Source organism: Diabrotica undecimpunctata, chromosome 7, assembly GCF_040954645.1.
Source record: "Diabrotica undecimpunctata isolate CICGRU chromosome 7, icDiaUnde3, whole genome shotgun sequence".
Taxonomy (NCBI): Eukaryota; Metazoa; Arthropoda; class Insecta; order Coleoptera; family Chrysomelidae; genus Diabrotica; species Diabrotica undecimpunctata.
The window spans coordinates 62,595,863-62,615,461 of NC_092809.1; the positions used below are offsets into that span (position 1 = coordinate 62,595,863).

At 35.2% G+C, this 19,599-nt stretch overlaps 1 protein-coding gene across 1 annotated transcript in view; it reads left to right on the forward strand.

Annotated features, from left to right (window-relative positions):
• The window catches only part of LOC140445444 (uncharacterized), a 62,821-nt gene that overhangs the window by 39,574 nt on the left and 3,648 nt on the right, over positions 1–19,599 (forward strand). Inside the window, exons 4-5 of the mRNA XM_072537458.1 lie at positions 5,970–10,920; positions 19,127–19,255. Of these exons, the coding sequence (XP_072393559.1) occupies positions 5,970–10,920; positions 19,127–19,255 (5,080 nt within the window). The remainder of the gene's footprint in view (positions 1–5,969; positions 10,921–19,126; positions 19,256–19,599) is intronic.

Genomic DNA, 19,599 nt, shown 5'->3' on the forward strand with positions numbered 1-19,599 from the left:
TTTTGTAACATTTGAAGACAAAAGCAATGCATCAAGTAGGTGGTGCCGATAGTAGGTTATGGACAAAATCACATGACAACACCATCTGTCAAATATTGTTGTTTGTAAACGGACTTAAGATTTGTGAAATAATGTCGCAAGTATAAAAAAGGAAAGTGGTGGAATATTTGTATAGAAAGGGTGTCCGAAACGTTAAAAAATTAGTGAAATTGTCGGAACTCGGAAAAAGTGCAGTGTATAAGACAATAAAGGGGACAAAAAATGGCGTAGATATGAGACATATACCAGTTTCGGGTAGACCGCGTAAGATTCGCGGAAACAATTTAAATGCTTTAGTGGCTTTAGGACGACAAAATCCGCGCCTACGGTTTCGAAAATTAGCGAAAAGATTTGGAAATCAACGAAGAATAAAAGTGTGCCCAGAAACTGATCGCATGTCACTAAAAAAGCAAGGCTACCTATCAAGTAATTCAAAAAAAATCCCTACAATGACACCTCTGCAAAGGCAACGAAGAATAGATTTTTGTCAACGTTTTCGAGAAGATAATTTTATTAATGTCTTGATATCTGATGAAAGTTGTTTCCAGCTGGGTGCAAATCATCTAAAAGTTCTATCAAGCCAAAAAATTTTACCGTTCAAATTTCCAAATTTCCCATTAAAATATTGGTTTGGGGACAGTATCTCAGCGTGGTGCTACACCTCTCTAGTTAATGGTACTGTTGATCGTGCGAAATATTTTGACATCCTAAATGGTTTTTTTCTTGAAACGGCTTATGTTTTATATCCAGAGGGGTGGAGTTTTCAGCAAGATAATGCAAGATGTCATACTTCTGCTTATACTTAAACTTGGATGCAAGAACACGAATTGGCAACAATTCCGTGGCCAGCAGCATCTCCAGATCTTTGCCCCATTGAAAAGATATGGGGACTGATGAAGATTGAAGTGGAACGAGCAGCGCCACGAGATAAAGAAGGTTGATTCGGTTAGTTTTACAGGCCTGGAACACCATTACCGAAAATTATGGCCTTGACCTAGTTTCGGGTGTACCTGGACGTTTAGTTAAGTGTTTAGATTTAAATGAAGGTTGTATGAGTAAATGAGATGAATTATTTGTTGAAATTTTATATTTCAAGTGAAAGAAATAAATACCGTAAAATTATAATTCTGCTTTCTATTTTCCGGATACTTTCTAGACGGACTATAGATTAATATTGTAGGAACCTCCATATTAAGTAAAAAAATTGTAGATGCTACTGATTGTTAACCAAATTTTTGTTGTGAACAGTATAAAAATATAATAAAACAGTAGAAATCTCTGCGAAATTAATAGTGATTGATATGTGGCACAATAATTCTATATAAAATTAATAGTCTTTGTAACAATAAATATATGACTTGTATGATATCAATGTTTAATGAATTTTGTTTAAATGTTTTGCTTGTTTATGTTTAAACTAGGCCCTTTTGCAGTGGAATGATTTTTGGTGTAATTAAAGGATTGTTCAACCGAACCTTAACAAAAATATAGTGAAATAAAGATTTGTTACTATATCCTAATGAAATCTTGAATATTTTTCTATAATGTAGAGTTAATGCTGAAATTATAGCGAATTGAATTAATGCGCTGGTGGAATTTGTGATTATATCAGAAAATTTAGGTATCTAGTACTTCCTATAGTGAAGCCATTCGGAGCAATATAAGATACTAAATATTGTTTGCATGGCGTTTTTGAAAAAAAGTTGTTTACTTTTATTGTCAATGAAATACATTAAAACAAAAAAGAGTTGTTTACTTTTATTGTCAATGATATACGTTAAAACAAAAAACCTGTACTTACATTTTTTTCCAACTACACAATGTATAAAGCGTATTTTCAAGGATAACATAAACTATTGCTTCTGCAATTGGAAGAAGTCTGTCATTTTTGACTGCTTTAAATTGTCCAGTATTCTATATATCATATTTTCTAAAGATGTGAAACAGTTGTATGCTTCTTCATTTGCGTTTTGTCTTTGGATAAAGTTTCTTACAACGTTTAAAGCACTTTCCACATCTTGTCTATTAGGACCTTCTTGCGTAGATTCACCGCGATTATCTGCTCCATCTTCATCACTGACGATAACGTGCTCCGCCGGCGGATTTATTACTTCCGCGATAATTTCACTATCCGTCGGATGATCACAAACAATGACGTCATCATCAATGGCAATGAATTCAGCAAACTCGTCATTATTGTTCAGTTGGGTTAATTATTGACCTTGCTATTGTAACCTTAACCACTCTGCTACAGGATATTCATCTTCTTCGTTTTCTACCTCAGTCTGTGTCCACCCCGCATAACCGAAATATTTTCTGATGGTTTTTTATCTACGAGTGTCCATCCTTTGTGGATGAAATTTATGGCATCTAATAAAGTAACATGGGATTCACTACGGTTTTCCACATTATTCAGGATCCGCTTAACTAAAAGTTTTCTGTAGTGAACTTTAAGGAACCTTATGATGCTCTGATCCATCGGTTGCAGAATAGATATGCAATTTAGGGGTAAAAAAGGAAGTTGAATGTTTTATAAACCTTTAACTTTCGGATGGGCTGTACAATTGTCAACAATTAAAAGAATTTTTTTAAAAACCTTCATAAAATGTATATGGTATACATGTATTGAGCCACTAAATATGTGGGTAAAAAACCGTTAAAAATTGTTTTTTTTTAATTTAGTTTACATTATATGGTATTAAAAATTATGATGTTAAAGTTACCAGTGGCTTTGGTAACATGGCGACGTATGACTCCACTTAAAGTTGCTGGTCCTGTGACGATGTGTCTGTACGATGTAGAGGCTTAAGACTCTTATCCTCAGCTCCAGAGGAAGGTCTCGATTAACAAACATTGTTTTCATTTTTATAAATGTTTGTCTTGCAATTTCAATGCGTGTCCTTATTTTTCTACCTTGGTCATAGTTTTCATTTACCCAGGTTCCCAGATATTTGTAGTTATTCCCTCTTTATACTTGTTTTCCCTCGATATCTAGCCTTCCTACTGTATGTTACTTAGAAATAATTATGCACTTGGTTTTCCTAACGTTCATTTGTAGTCCATATTTTATACTGACTTGATGTAATCTATTTACTAGGCGTTGCAGTGCTTCTAGACTGTCTGCAAAAACAGCGGTGTCGTCTGCGAATCTTATGATTTTCAAGACTTTTCCGTTTATTGATATACCCTGTTGTTCCTCTTATACTGTTTCCTCAAAAATAGCTTCGCTGTACAGATTGAATAACAATTGGGACAGCACGCAATCCTGTCTAACACCTCTTTTGATTTCTATAGTTTCTGTATCGACATTTTCGATTCTAACCTTTACTTTTTGATTCCAGTACAAATTGACAATAACCCGTATATCTCAACTATCCACATTCTTTTCTTGTAACAGTTTTATGAGTTTCTGATGTCGTACTCTATCAAAAGCCTTTTGATAATCTATAAAGCAGACACAGAGATCCTAGTTCATATCTATTCGCCTTTGCACGAGAACGTTAAAAGCGAACAGAGCCTCTCTCGTTCCTATTCCTCCTCTGAATCCAAACTGGGTATCATCTATATCTTCTTCTATTTTTTTCTATAGTCTTGTATTATTTTGAGAAATATCTTAAGTGTGTGGCTTATTATGGAAATAATTCTGTACTGGGAGCATTCTGTCGCATGTACTGACTTTGGTAGTGTTACAAACGTGGACAGCAACCAATCTTCGGGTATTACTCCTGATGTATATACTTTGTTGAACAGATCTAAAAGTATATGCAATGTTTCTTCGTCAATACATTTAATTAGCTCAGTGGGTATCTGATCTGGGCCTATTGATTTTGCGATCTTTGCATTTCTAATTGCCTGTTCTAATTCGCACATTATTATTTTCGGTCCTGTTTGTTCCTGTGTTTCTTCTTGTATCCATTCTATCATCGTCGAATAGTTTCAATATGTATTCTTGTCAAAATCTTAGTTTATCTTTGATGTCTGCAATGAGTTTACCATTATCATCTTTGAGTATCCCATAGTGTGCTCGCTTTTTGGTATTTGTTAGTTCTTTTATTTTTTTATGCATATTACAGCTGTCGTATTTTCTGTCATACTCTTCTGTTTCTATACATTGATCTGTTAGCCACTTTTCCTTGGCCTTTTTTTATCTCTACTTTAAATCTACTTTGTAGTTCTTGATATTTTAGCTCATTTCTCCCTTTGGCTTTTCTCCTGTCTTCCATTAATGCTAGAATTTCTGAAGTCATCCACTTCTGAAGCGACACTGGTAAGCACCTATTATTTTTTCTGCATACAGAATTACTCTTCTCAGTAGCATAACCGCTATAACTTTGCAGGCTGTATGAATTAGTGATATTCCTCTATAACTATTGCATTAATGTTACATCTCCCTTGTCGTGGATGGGTACAATATGGCTTTTGCGCCTTTCTATCGGCATTTCTTCTCTTTGCAGTATTTCATTTATAAGGTGATGTATTTGTACATGAAACCTTTCATGTACAAAGACACCCTTCTTTACATCTTAATACCATTAATTTACATTTATATTTATACGATTTAAAATTAATAATAGTATTAATTATTAGTAATTATCAATGACTAAATTTTTTGTCTGTAAAACTTATGTGCACAGGTTTCTATATATATATTCAGGGATTTTACAGTATTTACTGCCTTCCCTTTTCTCAACCGTTTCCATCTCTCTCTGTTGTCCCATTCTCCATCGTGTAGGCCTCTCTTACTCATGGTGTCGTCTACTTCGTTCCTCCAGGATCTTCCGGGTCTCCCTCTTTTCCTCCTTCCTATGGGGCTCCATTCGGTTATTCTCTTTATTAATCTGCTGTCGCTAGTTCTTCTTACATGTCCATACCACTTTAGTCTTTTTTGTTCTATATATGTTAGTATGTCTGTTTCTATTGATGTTCTTTGCTTTATGAGATCATTATTTCTCCTATCCATTCTTTTTACTCTGCAGCATTTTCGCAGGCATTCCATCTCTGTCGCTACTGTCTTACTGCTGTTTTTCTTGTTTATAATCCTATTTTCAGCCCCATATGTCATAATACTTCTCACTAATGTTTTATAAATCTATGTTTTTGTCTTCATATTTAGGTGTCTCTCCCACCATACCGAGTTAAGTTGTCGGATTGCTGTTCTTGTTTGTCCTAATCTTTGCTTAATTTCTTCCTCTGTTGTTTCCTTTTTCGTGAATATAAACCCCAAGTATTTGAATTTATCCTTTTTAGCACCAGTTTCTATTGACAGAAAAAGATAATTTAGACATTTGGTACGTCCATGAGTTTAAATACCGTGGTCTGACACTGCAGAAAGTATTAAACGATCGTAACTGTACCTAAGTTAAGGACAGTTATGACCTTTGCAGGTCATCGCAAAGGAATAGCCTTTGACATCTCTCGTAGACGAAACGCCTTCTTAGTGTCGTGCACCTATAGTGCGTTGGTGAGACCAGACGTCTATCTTTTGCGGCGTGCAGCCAGACGAAACGCCAGGAATAAATAATTCCAGACCATGGCCCATAAACTCAAAAACCAATCTGTTACTACCTGAATTTGTTCCAGTGTAGAAAATACATCATTTACTAAAAAGGAAAAAGTAGATATAAAAAATTCAATAATGGAATTTATTGAAGTAATGTGTTAGGAGAGTCATAAATGGCGACTGAGTATCGGGCAACATGGTAGGGCCTTTTGAACGGCTTATGTATAATATATAGATAACAGGACATATTATTTTGCTTATAGCTTTAATCTTCAGAATTTGAGATCTCATTAGGACAATAATAGATACTTATATATCAACACAAAATATCATTTATTGATCAAAATCCTTTAATTACTTTATTATGTTTTATTTTTTCTTTTTTTTAATTAGTAGGATATATTAATCTGAAAAATATTTCTATTAACAGAATAATGCCACGTACCAGACAAACAGAACGAGTCAGGCGGCGAGTAGAAACCAATCGATATCAGTCATCAACCAGTCAACCACTTAGAGAAAATTCCAACAACAGCAACCGAGTAACAAGCACTACCTCAAGATCTCGCCGAAGACGGAGAAAAGTTAAATTCAGAACAGTTTATGTAATAGATGAAGCCACTGGCGAAACGGTGGCAGTACAAAAGCGTATGAAAAGGAAGAGGAAAAGGAAATCCAGAAAAACGGTACCGAAACCCAAAACAGTTAAGACACGGTTAGCACAGCAGCTTGGTATGTGCGGCCCTAGAAATGTACCTCAAAATTTACCTGACGTTAAGATTCCAAACAGAGCAAGCACAGCTTCTTCGAATATTAGTGGTATCAGACATAGCGCCGGAATACCGACATTGGATCTATTTGGGCAAAATGACGATTTAGATTATTTTACTGACGAAGAAAACTACAGTGTAGGTTCGCAGGTTTTAACCCGCAGAGCCCCAAATCGGTCCGACGTGGCTTCAATGCGTCGTACGATTAGGCAAAAGAACGTAATAGTACCCGAAGTTGTCAGCAGTACTTCAGACTTGCTGGACAGCATATTAACATCCCAAGAACAACTGTACGCGAGAAATGCTTCTTATTCTATAGATTCGACAGGAAAGTTCAAAATCGAGGCTAAGTCAAAATCTAACAATTATATTGATGTTACAAAAGAACAAGTTAAAGGAAAAGAAACGCCGTACTATAACCCTAACAGGAATCGTTACAACCAAAATCAGAATTACAGACCTTATAATCGCTACCAACGACCAGGGAACAATTACTATAATAGTAATAATCAAAATTATTACAATGCTGAAGCATCTTCATCCATGAATTATTCAAACAATTTTTCAAATGACGGCCAAGACAACGATTTTCCTCAAGATTATTCAAGAAGAACGTTATGTGCTACCACTGAACCCAATGCGGAAGAAAAAGAAGAAGAACAAGAAGAGTCAAATCAAAACGATGAATCCGAGTTGGATATCTACAGCGATATCGAAACTGTTACGACATCAAAAACCGAAGATCGTTCATATCGACCTCTTTCTCCTCCACCTATGCCGAATATTTCTGGGATGATGGATGATGAAAATAACGATAGTGAAACTGATATGGTCATCGATGATGAAAAATTACAAGAACAAGAAAATCAAACTGAATACGGCAAAGAAGAAACTACTGTAACTTCGACAGTAGGAAGTAATCAGGAGTTGGAACCTGCAATAGACACTTTTTCTCCAATAGTTCCTACTGAATCAAATGAAATACAGTCAGGTGCTATACAATCATCATCGTTAGAAAAGTCGTATCAGTATTACAATGATGATTCTGCAGATGGATGTCCAAACGCAAATATTTATTCTAGAGAAGCCAGGAAACCTCAAGAAGAAGATGCTGAGTCTGATGATGGTTGTCCAAACTTTAGTATTTATTCAAAAGAGAGTAAAACAATGGCACTTCATAGTGGAATAACTCTAGGTCCAGAAATATCTACCGCGGTAGATTATCAAGTTGGAGAAATAAGTTCTTCACCTCAAAAGCAAGAAAACGAATTAGGGTCGGGAGCAACTAGCGAACCTGTAAACCCGGATCAACTATATGACCCTGAACAAATATTTAACGAGCCTGATGAGAATGGAGAACAGTTGTCTCACAAAATGGACGAAACATCAGAACACCTAACTAATCAGAATCCGCAAGAAAGTGACTCACCCTTACCTCAAGAACTATCACAAATTTACGACCCTGAAAAAGACACTGCTTCTCCGATTCATGATTCGACTCACGCTGAAGATTCTTCAGTTCTAGATCATACTTATGATCCTGAAAACTGCATGCGTTCAGAAGAAACGTTAAACACTGATGCCGAAAAAACGCTTGATCCCGATCAAGGTTACGATCCCGAAAAAATTTATGAAGAAAATAGTAATTCAAATCTTGATATTGAAAAAGAAATTTATCAATTTAATTCACAAAATGCTGACAATAGTAGAATTGGTACAGGGGATCGCTATGACCCGGCCCTTCCTTTCGATGATGATGCAAATGCAGATTCAAAGCGAGATAGTGATAATGAAGCACAAAATGAAGAAGATACAACAATCACTCCCAATAATGAGACACTAACAAATCTGTCACAAAGCGATAAGAAATCTAAAAGTGTTAAGTCCAAAAGGAAAAGCGGGTCAAAAGGTAATATGGACCGGCTTTATAGTGATTCTGAAGATGACGAAAACATTGTTAAGAAAGATAATAATGCGTTTGGCGTGACAGACATAAATGATATGACTGAAGATATTAGTGAAGAGGAGAGAAGTTACACTCCCTGTTTGGATGAAAAATCTCAAAAACAAGGTTTGGAAGGATTGGAGACAGAATTAATTTCGGATGAAGATAGAAATGATTTTGATGAAGCTCAGGAATTAAAAACCGTGTCCGATGGTGATGCTTTGGAAATTAATGCTAAAGAATCCGAGTTGGATTTAGCACGACCAGAAGATTATGAAGAAGGGGAAATAGTAGATAAAAATAAAGATAAAGAAGTTCAAAATGAAGAGCCGGAAGTAGAGAGCGAGGTAGAGAAATCCCCGAAAGAAGCTACTCCAGAGTTAAAGAAAACCAAAAAGAAAGATCCAAGCAAATCACCTGCTGTTGAAAAGGGGGGAAATAAAGAAAACGAACACAGCAGTAAAGATGCATCTTTTAAAAGATTGAGTAAAAGCAGTAAGGGGCGTAATTATAGAGATAAAGAAAAACGGCCTTCTGATTCGAGGAACAAATCCAGTGATCGTGAATACAACAAAAAAGAAAAGAGGAAGGAAAGACGCAAGGAACTTGAAAGATACAATGTTAGAGCTATAATAGCGGAAAAACCTCGTCCTTTGATAGCGAAAGATCAATTTGGAAGGGATATTAGAAACACTCCTAGCAGGTCAAGAAGTAGATCCTACACTCCGCCCTTGCGAAGTTCTTCTCGACCAATTAGATCACCCTCAAAGTCACGCAGATCAGTTTCTAGACCACGTCGATCATTATCTAAACGTAAGTCACCGTCAAAAGAGAGATCTCGAAAAACACGAAAAGCCAGAAGTTATAGATCTGCGACTCGCTCCAGATCTCCACCTAAAAAAAGGGACGCGGCACAAAAAGCTAAGAAAAGAAAACGTTCTACTAGTAGGTTTAGAAAAAGAAAACCTGATGGTAGAACCAAAAAGAGAAGACCTGGAAGTAGAAGTAGGCGACGGTCTAGAACTCCTGTAAGGAGAGCTAGGGAGCGTATAGATTGGACACCCATGTCTCAACCACAAGCGTCTCCTTCTTGGACACCACCAAGATTGACGGATAATCCTCAGATACTCAGAAATGATTTAACAGTTACAGTAAACAATGCCGCCAAAAAGAAAAAAGATAAGAGGAAGAAAGATAGGCGTAACAGAGATACTTTAGAAAGCAGACAGAGAAAAAGACGCCACGAAAGAGAGCGTACGCCCCCTCCTTCGAAAGAAGTCTTCGCATCAGGTGACAACATTTTAGTCAGTGTGAGTTTTAATAATGAAAATGAAAGAAGGGATGTAACGACAAGAGATAAAAGAAATAATACTGAAGGAGCCAAGAAACGCAAAAAGAAGAGAACCAGAAAAGATTTGACTGGAGTGAAGCCCATAGCTATTATCGACCTGGCAAAATCGCCGTTTAGAGAATTAACACCTTCTCCAAAACAAGTAATAATTCTCACTGATAGCGATAACGAGGAAAATGTAATGATGAGAAACGGCCAAGGTGGTATTTGCGATTCATCTCAGCAAGTAGCTAGTCCCGAAAGAGGTATTGGTCCTAAAACACCACCAGAACCGCAGGTTAAATTTTCTCTGGCTCCAAAGCCACCTCAAATACGTGCAATAAACAATCCTCTACATGATCCTGAGGATATGGAAACCAATGTTCAAAAAGAAATGGGCTCGAGAATAAGCCCTGGCGTTCACAAAGGCCCAAATACTCCTCCAGAACCACCAAACTCACCACCTAGTTCGCCGGATGCTTATGATCCATTTGAACCTACCAAATCGAGGTCTCCAACACCTGAAATACAACAGGGCTCGAAAGAGTCCCATGAAAGTATTGATAGCAGGGCAGCTATTGATTTGTTGGAAAAATCTATGAATCCGATGCCCGAGATTGCCAAGTCTCTTACTCCGCCTCTGGCAGACATCCAACCCGCCGATTCTCAGAGTAGTGTCCAAATAATTACTCCTGATTCTAATGTTGGAAAATCTCCTGAACGGCCGCAAATTCAAACGGTTCAACAGCCGTCTAAACCCGTTGCCCAAACTATACCATTCTCTTCTGTACCAACTCCAATAATTTCATCTACTCCTCTTGTTGCCACCATCCCTACTAGAATTAATATTCTTAATACTACAGTAATTTCTCCACCAGTAGCGTCACCATTACCTCAACGAATAGTTTTGCCCAACATAATTAAGTCAGGCGTCGTGAAGATATCTCCCACCAAGCCTACTGTGAAAACAAATCCCATAAAGCCGATACAAAACAAGATGACCAAATCAACTAGGAAAAGAACCCAAAACGGCAGCCTCGACGATATAGTATTAGATTTTGATTCGCCGTATTCTCCGGGAAGTAGCGATTATGAAGATCTATTCGAACCTCCAAGCGAAATCGTAACTAAACCAATGATAAAAGGCAAGACAAAGTCACATGCCTCCGCGTTTGACGCGTTGTTCGGTTCGCCTAATTACAGTAAGTCAAAGAAAAAGTACACTAAGAAAACTAACCCAAAAACGAAAACTGTTGGAGTCAAATTGGACGAAGATTGTTTGAAGATTCTTGACGACTTACCAAATTCAGCCGTGGAGATGCAAGTTAAGGATAAGGTAAGCGAAATTGATTTCTATTTTACTCTAAATTAATAACATATATATATATATATATATATATATATATATATATATATATATATATATATATATATATATATACCGGTATTTAGGCGCCTCGCCCTTCCGGTAGGGATCTATGGAGGAGTATCACAGCCGCAAGCCCTTATCTCTTGCCGTACTGCTCCACCATAGGCCGATCAGACACCAGCATATTCTAGTCTAAGCCGCAGATTCATTTAGAATTTTAAACTGCTGCGTTAGCCTTTTTGTTTTCTGTACACCGAGCTGGGGATCGAACTCACATCCACTGAACCACTCGCAGTGAAGCGAATGAGAACCGGCCGCCCAGCCCGCTTGGCTATCTGACCTACCTATTAATAACTTTTTAATCTTTATTATTTATTTGAGAGTTAGTACAAGGTTGAATCAATTGATTAATGTTGATTTATTGATCAGTTCATTGTCACTTTTACAGCTCTTTTGATTCAGTTTTGTCTAAATACAATGTTGCTATTAATTTATATTACTGAAACGATAGACAATCTTTGTTACAGTGTTATTTGACATAAACATTGACGTTTGACTTTATTTAGACATACTAAGATATTTACAAGTTCATAAATATTGCTCAATATAGTCGGTCAAGCACATGCAAAAATGCATTATGAAAGGAAATGTGATAATAAGACTGAAGTACTGCACAAAACAGGCGGTTATCAGCTCAGAATCATAATAGATTTAATGAATGGATATACGTCAGTCAAGAAACACCTACCTCCAGTAAGACTGCATAGAATCGTATTTCAAATGACTGCGAGGCACTAGATAGCAGGGGCAAGTACTTTTTGGAGACTAACGAGTGACTCCACACACATAATGGTTTACATATACTAGATGCATACAAGCAGATACAGAGTTCCAGAATTCTGGAATAGATATCATGAATAAAATGAAGGTATTTAATAAGCCAATTGGTTGTAATATGACTGATGAGTAATAGACTGCCTCCGGGAAAAAAAAGTTTCTTAGGTACTGAATAAAAAGTAGTTTTTTTTTTTAAGTTAAACAATACTTTTACTCAAACAGTTTAGATATACAGGGTGCGGCAGATAAACGGCCAATTAGAAATATCTCGAGAACTAAAGGTAAATGAATCATCAAAATTGGAATCAAGGGGTTTTGAAGAGTGACCTATTTAATAAAAATATTTTTATCTATTTGCTACGTCCGGTTATACCGGAAGTTGCTTATAACTTCGTTTTTTTTTTAATGGGACACCCTGTTTATTTTTTAATTTTAAAAATATTTACGCTATTCTGAACATTTTTTTTAATACTTCCCTATACCTATTGTGAACCGTTTTTGACTTTAATGGTTTTTATATAAACATTACACTTTTCTACCATGTATATAAAGTTCAATATCCTCTAATGTAATTTGAATACAAATTTAAATTTCTTATGAACTTATTTACCAGATAGAGCATTATCGTTTACAGTGTAGGGTTGCCTTTTTCATTATACAAGGTGCTGTCAAAGTCAAGCCGGCATCATTAACTTTCGCCCAATTCCTTTTTTCAAATGGGACACCTTGTATATGATTCATTATTTTAGAAAAATAAGTTTTTCACTATTGATCTATATTAGTATTCCCTATACCTATCTCTTGAAGTTTTCAAATAAATTAACTAACAGGTGAAAATTAAGGATGCCAGTTTTATACCAATTTTGACAGCACCCTGTATAATGAGAAACGCAACTTTACACTGTAAACGATAATGATGTATCTGGTTAATAAGTTCATAAGAAATTTAAATTTGTATTCAAATTACATTAGAGGATATTGAACTTTATATAGATGGTAGAAAATGTAATTTTCATATAAAAACCATTATAACTCAAAAGCGGTTTACAATAGGTATAGGTAAGTATTAACAAAAAATGTTCAGAATAACGTTAATGTTTCTATAATTAAAAAATATACAGGGTGTCCCATTAAAAACAAAGTTATAAGCAACTTCCGGTATAACCGGAAGTAGCAAATAGATAAAAATATTTTAATTAAATAGGTCACTCTTTATAACCTCCTCAAATTTTCATAATTCAGTTACCTTTAGTTCTCGAGATATTTATCTTCTTCACGTGCCATCTCCGCGACGGAGGTTGGCAATCATCATGGCTATTCTGATCTTAGATGCTGCTGCTCTGAATAGTTCAATTGATGTGCATCCGTATCATTCCCTCAAATTACGCAACCATGAGATTCTTCTTCCTACACTTCTCTTGCCCTGGATTTTCCCTTGTATAATCAATTGAAGTAGGTTGTATCTCTCATTACGCATAACATGCCCCAGGTATTGCAGCTTTCGTGTCTTGATGGTTTCCAATACTTCCATTCTTTTGTTGATTCTTCTCATGACTTCGTTGTTTGTTACATGCTCGGTCCATGATATCTTCAGGATTCTTCTATACACCCACATTTCAAATGCTTCCAACTTTTTAGCAGTCGACGCGTTAAGTGTCCATGCTTCTATCCCATAAAGCAGAGTCGAGAAAATATAGCACCTTGCCAGCCTAACTCTCACGTCCAATTTTAGTTCTCTTGCACAAAGTACCTTTCTCATTTTATTGAAGTTTGTACGTGCTTTCTCTATTCGAACTTTGATTTCTTTGGAGTAATCGTTTGTGTGATTAATTATTGTGCCAAGATAGTGGTAGTAGGAGATATTTATAATTGGCCGTTTATCTGCTGCATCCTGTACAAAATGGTCTAATCAATAAATATTGGGCACCAAGTAATGTTATGGTATTCAACATTAACCAAATTTTTTATAAACCCAAAGTGTGTGACACCAAGACAAAAAAAAAACAGTTGATGACAAAGAAAATCAAGGTCGTGCATTCAATAAAATTATGGATTCGCCACGTCGTATTAATAGGAGATCTGCTGAAAAATTGAATATGAAGAGGAGTTTTTAGAAAATATTGAAACAATTGAATGCCCTTTCATACGTTATTCAGACGATTGAACAATTAAGAATGGGTGATTGACCTGCATATCTTGACTACTATTACAGAATCTTTGCTTTGCAATATGATAACCCCATTTTAATCAGCAACATCTGGTATAGTAATGCCTTTTCATTTGCCCGGTCATGTAAGTTAGCATAAGAATCATAGACATATAATACCTAGACTGAGCATAGAAATATAGATCCGTTCCCCCAGTGCGATAGAGAAAATTTATGCAAAGCAGTCCCGCATATTTTTTTAATGGACGAGGTTTATTGACTACGTGACCTTCCCACTACCAAACTCAAGTGGACCTGGATAATCTGGGGTTCGAATTTTCCACTGATTTTTCTTTTTTATATATATAAATTTAATAATAAATCAATAATACGTTTACGAAGGTTGTCGTTTTAGTTTTGCATATAGCTATAAAGACAAAGACTCCAAGATCGATACACTTTTGCATACGTTCAAACCAATTGGTAAAACATTTATTCCAATCTTCAGTTGACACCTGCAAAATCGCTGTTTTAAAGGCATGAATTACTTCTTCTGACGACTGGAATCGCTACCCAAGCATTGAATTTTTGATCTTTGGGAACGTGAAGAAGTCATTTGGACTTAGATAGAGGCTATACCGTGGATGGTTAGACAAAACGATGTTTTGATGGTCCAAAGACTCTATTGTCTTTTGGGCAGTGTGAGCACTTGCATTGTTCTGATGTGGGATGATTCGCTGTTGTGAGTTGCTTTGTCGGAGTTTAGCGATAACTTCTGGTAAATAAACGGTTATATACCAATCAGAAGTAACCGTTCTTTTATCTTCTAAAGCAGTTGTTGCCACATGACCAGATTTTGACACAAAAGTTGCGACCATTTTCTTTGACACTCTTCGAGAACGATCACTTTTGTTGATTTTTCCTCATCGTGAAACATCCACACAGCGGATTGGCGTTTATTTTCCGGTTTGTAGTAAATCTGACATTTATCGCCACTAACAATACTATAAACGTTTTCTAGCCTCCTTTGTTGAACCGTTCCAATGTTTTTCGACACCAATTGACGCGAACCGCTTTTTGATTTTCTATGAGGGATCCAACGGGAAACGAACTTCGTAACACTAAGTTCTTCTTATAGGATCTTTTGGATCGAGGTCTTTGAAATGCCCAAAGATGCCTCTATCTCCCGGTATGTTTCATAACAGTCATCCTTAATTAGCGCACCAATGTTTTGCTGTCCGACTGCTGTTTTGGGTGGACCTGGCTGGTGAAATTCCATTCCACTTGATATTCATTTTTAACCATGACGATATTGAAATTCTTAGAAGGAATAAAGAAAGATATTTAACGGTACTTTTATAGGTAGGAGCCCTGGGCTACCTGCCTACATAATTTGGATATTATCAGTCAGTTCCGAACAAGCTATTACAAAAGTCGGTCGCAAAATATCGTAAGCTAAACTCGCTATATATAGCTCGCAAATACTCGCTTCGCTTATTAATATAACATATGTATTTGTTACTAAGTAGTTACACTCGCATCGCATTATTCATAAAATTATCAAGCCAATCATTTATAGTAACCAGTGTTTTCTAAAACCGCAGTTGTAGTTTTCATATAAACAGTTAATATATTCAAACCAGCAGTGTTGCCAGTAGTTCGCTTTAAACATAGAAACGACATTCCGCTAAGCAATTCTACTTGTAATTTTATATAAGAGTGAAAAGAGCGTCAGTGAAAAGTGTAGTGAAGTATCCCATATCACAGTGTTTTCGGACGGCTAACAGAAATTTCTATTTAATCTTAGCATTAAATATAAGTTAGTGTTTAATCTGTTTTTCATTCCAGTCCCTGGGCTGGTGGTCCTTCGTCCTTAAATTCTTTAATTAAATTAATATTCAACCACTGGCCTGGATTCATCGCTGAGACTGGAGTGACGACGTTGAAATTCGCAATACCAGCGGGAAATAGTTGACTAGTGTGATGCTTCATTTCCAAACATCATTTCAGCGAGACATTGCTGTTGGGATAATCCTCTTTGAAAATTATAGAAAATTATTTCTCGAAAATGTTCTCGGCTAAGATCCATTTTTCGACCGACTTGCTAATTTCAAAAAATCACTGTATCTGTACGACTTATTGTATCGCAATGAAACTTCGATTAATGTCAACAAAATATTGAGCTTACATTTGTGTCGGAAGGTTTTGTTGGTGGCGTTCTCCAAGTGACCATATGCAAAATTAAAAAGACAAACTTCGTATTAGATATTATTAAATCTGTGAGTCAATCTTGTAAGTAATAAGTATGTGTAAATATCTTTAAAAAAGGTTTATTATAATTAGACTTTAATAATTACAAAAAATTTTTATGTGGGACCAAATATGTTTACAGTTTAATTTTACTTTTATTTCTTTTATTACATAAAATGAATAAATTCGGCAAATAGTATAGAGTATAGACAAAAAACATTTCAATAATTATTGTAATAATTATTTTATTATATTATTTTAATTAATACCAACTTATTATTTGTCATTATTATTCTTTCTTCATCTACAATTCTATAATTCAAATTTATTTATTTATTTATTTATCTAATAAACGTAATATTAATTTATATGTATAAAAAAAAGACAAATCAGTGGAAGATTCGAACCTAGATTATTCAGGTCCAAAATCAGAAACAATACCGCGTAGTAGAGGTGTGCTTATTAGTTCTTTTAGACGAACTATTTCACAAAAATTAACTAGTTCGCGAAAGAACTATTTGTAGGACCGAAATCGAAATCCAACCCTAGCATAACTGGTTGCCAGATGTCTCGTCTTATCATCACACAAGCTCGGCGCCGGTCGGCCGTTTTCTTCGGGTTTCAGTCAGTCTTTCACTACCGTACAAGTAGTTCGTTCGGAACCATTTCTTTCGATCGTATGTTTAGGTTTAAATGTTTTAAATTTATTTCTCAAATGTTTTGCAAGTAACATTTTTTTATTTGCAAAAAATTATTAAGATTTGTTTTTTTAGTAACCGTTTTAAATATAAATATGGTTCACGTATGATTTATTTTTATATTTACGTATATTTAAACTCATAGGTATCTATAATTAGGTTATTTCTAAAACAACCTTACAAAAAAAAATCAGTGAATTTTCTAGGAACATTAACACATTTTCATTCTCACTTTTACATAAAATTATATTTGATGTAGATGCATCAATCATTTTAACCCCAACTAAAAATTTTTATTTCAAAATTACAATACGAGAAACAGTTCAGCATGGCAACGTCCAAGCCAATGCATGGGCATAAGATCCGAACCATTATGACATTAAGATAAGACTGTTTATGTCATTGTCAAATTCATAAGAATTATTATCTGTTATCTGAGGCTAATCGGCATTTCTTTTTTTAAACTAGTCAGTCCATCCCATTCACAAAATAATAAATATATGATCTCATTCATTCATTATTTTCTTCTTTGGAAATTGAGACACAATTTATAATGCAAATCGTTCGCAGTGAACTAGTTCTATGAAAATTAATGAACTAGTTCAATTAGTTCAGTTGAAAGAATCGTTCATTTGAACTATTTCGATGGTGAACTACACATATCTACTAGAGATGTGTAGTTCACCATCGAAATAGTTCAAATGAACGATTCTTTCAACTGAACTAATTGAACTAGTTCATTAATTTTCATAGAACTAGTTCACTGCGAACGATTTGCATTATAAATTGTGAAAATAATGAATGAATGAGATCATATATTTATTATTTTGAGAATGGGATGGACTGACTAGTTTAAAAAGAGAAGTGTCGATTAGCCTCAGATAACAGATCATAATTCTTATGAACGTGACAACATAAACAGTCTTATCTTAATATCATAATGGTTAATGGTTCGGATCTTATGCCCATGCATTGTCCTGAACGTTGACATACTCTGTGTTTAATAGTGGAAAGGTCACTTGGTCAATAAACCCCGCACATTAGGAAGATATGTAGGGACTGCTTTGCATCATTTTTCTCTTTCATACTGGGGGAACGGGTCTATATTGCAGCGCTCAATCTAGGTATTATATAATGGACATTTAATACAGATAGACTGAAAGGTCTGTACAAAAACTACGGGGTTAGATTTGAAAATATATTATTATCAACTATCACGAAGAATCCTCCAAAAAGTGTCAAATCGCCAAAGAAACTTGTGTTTAATAGTGGGAAGGTCACGTGGTCAATAAACCCCGCACATTAGGAAGATATGTAGGGACTGCTTTGCATAATTTTTTTCTTTCATACTGGGGAACTCCTGCTATTTTGTCGTTTTTTAGTTTGCATATTTTATCTTTCACTTCTGTGTAGGTCAGTTTCTCTTCATCTTGTTCCGTGTTCATTATTGTTTTTTTTTTTCTTCTTCTCTATCTGTTTCTTGATATATTTATTCGAAATTTTTCTGCTTCTATAGCTACATTAGCTCTCCGTTTTCGGTTACCTAGTTTTAAGTATTGGTACAATGGTTTTGAATTGTCTTTTATTTTGTCTTTTTCCTTCTTACTAACCTTAAGTTCTCCTTCTTCAATTTTTCCTTTCTTCAACTCTCTAACTGCTCCCCACACATTTCTTTGCTCTCCTCCACTAACACGATATGTATCCATATCACGCCTTAAAAAGTCAAATAAGGGTTATTTGATCGCGATAATTATCTTATACTCGGTTATTCTTCATAGGTAATGTAAAAGAACAAATAAGATATTGATTTAATTGAAAATGCTTCACTAGATTTAAAATGGTACCTTTTCAAACATATCAACCTTCTATACTATGAGATATATCACAAATAAAAACAGATATCTGGTAGTAAAGACGTGATAAGGAAGATTAAGGTAGCCAGAACATTCAGCGAGATCGCAACAGAACAACTTTCTTAGACGGATCCTCATGTCACAGTCGGTGGGAAGTAGACGGAGAGGTAGGCCAAAACTTCGGTGCACCAAACTGGCAACGGTTGGCAATATAGATGGCCTGACTGTCGAAATATAACTGTGGAAGTTCGAACTCTACTGTAGGACTGTAGCACCAATTATGAAGGCATTTAGTAGTGAATGACATTTTAAAAATTAGTTTATATGTTAATACAAAAATATTTAACATTTTTATTTAATTAATTACTAGTTCCTTTTTTTTTGTTTAGTTCCTTAAGAAATTGAATCGGCAAGAAAGAGTAGTGGATGAAGTTAAACTTGTATTGAAACCTCACTACAACAAGAAAAGGATCAATAAAGAAGAATACAAGGATATAATGAGAAGAAGTGTACCTAAGGTAATATATTTTTCATATTTAAAAATAACATATAAGATCTGGTGTTTGATACCATTTGTTCTTTAGTTTTCATAGTTTCCGTGGCTTATGCTTATTTTCTGGTGGGCAGTACTTAAATTCTTCTGTATGTACGGCATATTGCAGTGGCTGCGTAAGATCCGATTGATAAAATTATACATTTTGACAGAAATATTTAGCAAAATATAACCCCTTCCTCCCCCCATAAAACAGATATAGTATCATTTATTATTGTTGCTGAACATACATGAATATGCCAGGCAGAAAAATTTATGTACTCTGTAATAAAGCTTTTGATTTTCCGATAGTTTTAAAATAATATTCAT